At 42.3% G+C, this 5,854-nt stretch overlaps 1 protein-coding gene across 1 annotated transcript in view; it reads left to right on the top strand.

The window, feature by feature from the left end:
* The first annotated feature begins 15 nt into the window (after positions 1 to 15).
* LOC111386112 (histone-lysine N-methyltransferase ASHH3-like) overlaps positions 16 to 5,854 on the top strand; it is a 16,503-nt gene continuing 10,664 nt past the window's right edge. The window contains exons 1-2 of the mRNA XM_023010545.1: positions 16 to 1,025; positions 1,179 to 1,290. Coding sequence (XP_022866313.1) covers positions 834 to 1,025; positions 1,179 to 1,290 — 304 coding nt within the window. The 5' untranslated portion in view covers positions 16 to 833. The remainder of the gene's footprint in view (positions 1,026 to 1,178; positions 1,291 to 5,854) is intronic.

Genomic DNA, 5,854 nt, shown 5'->3' with positions numbered 1-5,854 from the left:
GGACATATATGAGGCTTATAAACGTAGTCTAAAGAGAAAATTACGTGTGAAGCCAATTAAAAGAAAAGCCTCTTGTTCTGGTTATTATGAGTGGGATGGGAAAGCCTGAAAATCCCCATAGATACAGTGTCATTATTTTGAAGTAAGTTAAAGTAGGTAAATTCCGTCACGGTAACAATACTTCACTCTAGTGTCAATCATGCAATTGTACTTCAATTTTGTTCAATCGGTTGCACTTTAATTTGATTTCAATTAAGATAACTTTGTCCAATTCCACTGATGATAATCGATGACATGGCAGTTAATGAATGATGGTTACTACAGTCAACCTTTAGTTGTGGAAATGAATTGTAATTTCAATAAAATAAATGAAAGGCATCATTGACTGCTAAACGGAATTATACTAAGTTACCCTACATTTACCTGATTGAATAAGATTGAATTATAGGTACCGAAAATGGAATCTGCCCGTTCAAATAGTCTTATAAAAACTGCAATCATAATTAGGAAAATTACATAATTATTGATTATCTTACTATGTATTTCAATTATTTCAAACAGCTCGATCTTAGTATGCGTATTTGTTGGTCATAAGCTCTATATCCTTTGTTTTATCATAATTGGTTTTACCGTTGGAGTTTTTTATGCGCTATCTTTTTTGTTTTCTTTCTATTTCGATTTTGTGACTCTGCTTTTACAATCAGATGATTGAATCATGGTTTCATGATTGAATTTTACTTGGATCAGTTTTCAATCTTACAAGACCCTTTCCTCCAATTATTCTCTTTTATGCCTTGATTTTGTGGAGATTATCTGTGTAAATGTTCTGATTTATGCATTTAAAGTCTAATTTCTTGGCCTTTATGTTGTATTTGCATTTTGTATATGTTACCAGTATTATGGGCGCAGTGCTATTTTGCAAGTATTTGATAAATTGGTGGAGGAGATTGGAAGTCCAGTTGACTTTGAACTTCCTGAATGGTTACATAAATGGAAACCTACACCCTACTCCTTTATCAGGCGCAGTATCCTTAAAATCTTTAATTCCCATTTGGTAACCCCTTTCCAAATCAATATATCCACTGTTAATTTATTCCATTTTTTGCAACTCTGTTTTGGTCTATATGACTCCCATCTCCCCTGCCTTTTCATTTTTTGTTGATCTTAACAACTTCAAGATGTATATCTTGAGAAGAAGGTTAAAAGGCGCCAGGAGGATGATGGCATCTTTTGTTCATGCAGCTCATCGGCTGGATCATCCGGGGTTTGTAGCAGAGATTGCCTCTGTGGGTAAGGACATCTAGGATCAAGTTTCTCTAGTAATTTGAGACTGAAATTCATTTATTTTAGTAATGGAATTTTAGGACTATACATTGGTCCCCAAAATATGAAAAATAAATTTTAGAACCACATATTGTTTTCCGAAAATGTGAGTTGACAAATATAGCTTGAGCAGACTATTTTCTTCCATTCAATATATACAGTCTAACTTGACTGAATGCTTGGTTTGCCCTAACAGAAAAAATTTAGGTTGTACCCTTTCAAAGGTCATTAGTTTACCAAGCTTTAGTTGTCATCTTGGTCTTTAATGAAGGAAGAATTTAAGAGAAAAGGTTAAAGCACATTTTTCTCTGTTGTGGCTGTTTTGGCAGTGGCAAAGCCAGATTATGATGCCTCTCATTTTGTTGACTTACACCTCATATGTGAAGGACCAAGCACCCTTTTTATCCACTTTGCATCACTTAGAGGAATGATTTCACTGACTAGTCATACCTTCTAGTTCAGATTATTTCTGGCGTTGTTAAGAAACAGTGTCCGTGTGCATCAAGTGTAGTTGAGACAAGAATGTTCAGAAGATTTTTTGGTAAAACACAAGGAGATAAGAATAAGAATAGAGTTGGATAAAGTTGCACTCATTGAGGAGAAATGGCGGGGGAATTGATAGGGATGATTTAATGATGTTCAACAAAGGCTGCCAAATGCATCAGTTAGGAGAGGAAACGAGGAAGATATTGACCTAAAATCACACAGAATGAGGAATGACAAAGGATATGAACATTTATGGTGTAACTTTTGTGTTGACCTCTGATAAAGTAGAGCCGAAGAAGAGAATCCATGTAACAACCCCACTTAAGTATGTGTAAGGTTCTTTTCATTGGATTGAGAACTTATTGAGGAAATCACCAAGTTGAAGAACTCGCTCCTGTGGGATGGAGCATCCCTCCCGAATATCCAAATCCACCATACCGGCCACATCGCAAGCGCCCAGTTGACCCGACAAAATCGGCCTCACTCCACAAAACGAGCCACAATCGCAAGCGACGGCCCTGGGTGTAAACCCCAGCATCGTCGCCCGATCTGCTGTTTTGGCCGACGACCCAGCCACCTCTGAACAGGCGACGGCGACTTGGGCGGTTGGCGAGTGATCACAGGCAGAAATCGGTCGGGGATTCGAGCCTAGATGGCTCAAGATCCGGCCAGAATTCCGACCGATGCGCCTGACAGGAGACTTGGTCAGGGCATTCCGACCACGGGGGAGAGGCAGCGCAGTGGACTCGCCGATCTTAGCACGCGCTTGCCGGCGCGTGGCGCGTCAGATCGTGCAGAATTCTCCAGAGACAAATAACCATCCTGTTTCTTCGTATGATGCTTCGGTTGCACGAAATCTAGGGAGACAGAGAGTTCCTAATGGCATGTTGGTCTTCAGCTCCAGTTTCAAAATTGAGGCAAAACAATTTGTTGTGTCTGTCACTGATTCAGGCATGGTTAAGATATCAGAATGGGGAGCTAAGATCTCCAGTGCTATTCTCATGGGAAGATTTGGAACTATGTGAATGGTTAATATGATGGATAAGCTGAGGATGGCTAGTGTGTCGAAGGATTTTGTAGCAAAATTTAATGAGACCCCCTGAGCGTATTTGGCACAACGATGTACTAACAATCGTGGAAGATATCTCATAATAGCGCAGAATGGGGAGGACGGCGACAGGGTGTAGTGATGGTACCTGAAGGGCGTAATGGAGAGGGATGGGCAGCGATCTCTCGCGTGTTTCAAGCAGTTATAGAATCATTTGTTGTCGAAGATAAGGCCAAGCATCCAGTAGTGGAAGATCAGAGCCTGCAAGGGATGGCCTATGCTGCAGATACGGCACAGGCCTCTCAGAATGCTGATCAATGAGTACGGACACAGAAGGATAAACCGGTAAATGAGAGAAGTGTTCCACGAATCTGGGGACCAAACAAGGAAGGCCATTTAACGGCACATAAGGACAGCAATAAGACTATTGAACGAACGTATGATATTTCTGCAAACTATGCTGACATAAGGGCACATATAAAGGCACTGAAAGGGGAATTGGATGAACTATGAGGTTATTGGATAGCGGGAAGATAATGGGTTATAAGCAGAAGTATTGTCCTGCGTGTGGAGTGGGCCCAGAAGACTATACAGCAAACGGAAATGTAGTAGCTAATGAGGTGTCTAAGGGTTGAAATCGAAGAGGGCTAACACTACAGAGGTGATGGTTGAGCCAAGTGGCGAGGCTCAAGTACAAAGTAGAGGGGCAGAGGTGGAAGTAAGGGACAAGGAAGGGGAACCGCGTTTGATGAATTTGGAGTCGGAGAGACTGGATGTGGCAATTAAGAAACAACAAGGGGCAACAGGTTTGGCAAAGATGGTCACGAATACTTACTGGAGGAGATACTCTAAGTCTATAAATGAGGGAGAATCGGGGAATGATAAAGCGCTAGTTGTTTGGGTGGAGGGCGCCAAAAAGGAGGATATAAATAGGGATGTAGGTTGGGTGGAAGAAGAGGACTTACAATATGATCAGCTTTCCTCTGGGGAGATAGTGGAAATGAGTGAGCTTGACTTTAGACCACCACCATCGAGCTGGGCTCTTCAAAAAATGGACTTAGCAAAATGGCGGGGGTGTCCTGTGATGGGTATGAACGTAAGCTCTTGCAACTATTTGAGGAGTTGGAGGCGAGTAAGGGACAAGGGATGGATACACGAGGAGGTAAGACAAGAAGAAAGGGTGACCGTGAACTTAAAAGGCTTGAATGCTCGGTTAATTATGACATAAGGAGTGGTGAGTCAAGAAGAGGATTGATGGGGAGGGATGAAAGTGTGTCAAGATGATCCCAAAAATTGTTTGCTGGAATGTGAGGGGGCTTCATTGGCTCAATGAAGCTGGTAAAAGGTTAGGTGTTCGAAATCTCTTAAGGGGTTGGAAGGCTGACATTGTTTGCTTATAGGAGACAAAGTTGGAGACTGTTTCGAGGGCTGTTGTTAGTAGCTTATGGGAGGGACAACATATTGGGTATCAATTTGTGGGGTCAGTGGGGGCTTCAGGAGTGGTGCTTATTGTGTGGGATACTAGAGTCTTTCAATTGGAGGAGGTTAGTGAAGGGCTTTTTTCCCTATCCCTTTCATTTACAAATATTGGGAATAGATTTCGTTGGATGATCATAGGAGTTTATGGGCCTAATGTTGATGAAAGTAGAGGCGGATTGTGGGATGAATTGGCAGGTATGATGGTTTGGTGGAACCTCCCAACGTGCATAGGGGGTGATTTTAATGTGGTCCGCTTTCCTACTAAAAGGTCTAGCGGCGTGAGACTAACAGGGGCTATGGAGGACTTTTCAGATTTTATCAGGGAGAATATGTTGGTAGATATGCCTTTGATGGGGGAGATTTTACTTGATCATCTAATCGAGAGCTACCTGTTCATTCTAGAATAGATCGGTTCTTGATTAGTGTGGAGTGGGAGGCTAAATACCCGGATGTCGCTCAGAGGAGACTAGGGAGGGTATACTCAGATCATTTCCCAATTTCATTATCTGGGGATGTGGGATATAGCGGGAGGTCTTTTAGGCTTGAAAAAATGTGGCTTAAAGTGGATGGTTTTGGGGAGCGAGTACGGACTTGGTGGGCCTCTTACAAGTTCAGGAGGTCCCCCAGTTATGTGTTGGACCAGAAATTAAAGGCTTTAAAATGATACCTCAAAAGGTAGAATGAGGAGGAGGTGGGGGATGTTAACTGGCGTAAAAATCAATGCACCTTAGAAATAGAGAAATTGGATAGGAAGGAGGAAAGTCGAGGATTGGGAGGGGACGAGAGGGAGCGACGTCAAGAATTAAGGGGTGACCTGGAGAGGTTGGTGGAGATGGAGGAGATTTCTTGGTGCCAGAAATCTAGGGTCAAGTGGTTAAGAGAGGGAGATAAGTGTACACAGTTTTTCCATAGGGTGGCCAATTCCAACAGGCGCAATAATTGTCTCTCTATGCTGGAGGTGGATGGCGTAACTTTTGAGGACCCACAGGATATTGGTATCCAAATGGTGAGTTTCTACCAAAACCTTTATAAGGAGCAGTTTGATTGGAGGCTAGAGCTTGAGGGGCTAGAGTTTTCCACTATTTCTGAGGAGGATGTCAGTTGGTTAGAAAGACCATTTGGGGAGGACGAGATTAGGGAGGTGGTGTTCAGTATGAATGATGACAAGGCCCCAGGACCGGACGGATTTTCCTTCGCATTCTACAAGGCTTGTTGGGAGGTGATACGTTCGGACATTGTGGATGTTTTTGCTTACTTTTTCCAGTGTGGCAGATTCTTGAAAAGCTCTAATACTACATTTATTGTGCTGATCCCAGAAAAACCAGGAGCGACAGACATTAAGGACTTTCGAGCTATCAGTCTAGTAAGTGGGGTGTATAAGATTATTGCAAAGGTTTTGGCTAATAGATTAAAGGAGGCGCTGGGAAAAGTGGTTTCTAAATATCAGAATGCTTTTGTCAAAGGGCGACAGATCTTGGACTCCGTTCTCATAGCAAATGAATGTATTGATTCAAGACT

The sequence above is a fragment of the Olea europaea genome, unplaced genomic scaffold (genome assembly GCF_002742605.1).
Source record: "Olea europaea var. sylvestris unplaced genomic scaffold, O_europaea_v1 scaffold3427, whole genome shotgun sequence".
Taxonomy (NCBI): domain Eukaryota; kingdom Viridiplantae; phylum Streptophyta; class Magnoliopsida; order Lamiales; family Oleaceae; genus Olea; species Olea europaea.
The sequence above is the reverse complement of the archived record's forward strand: the minus strand, read 5'-3'. Positions and strand labels throughout refer to the sequence as shown.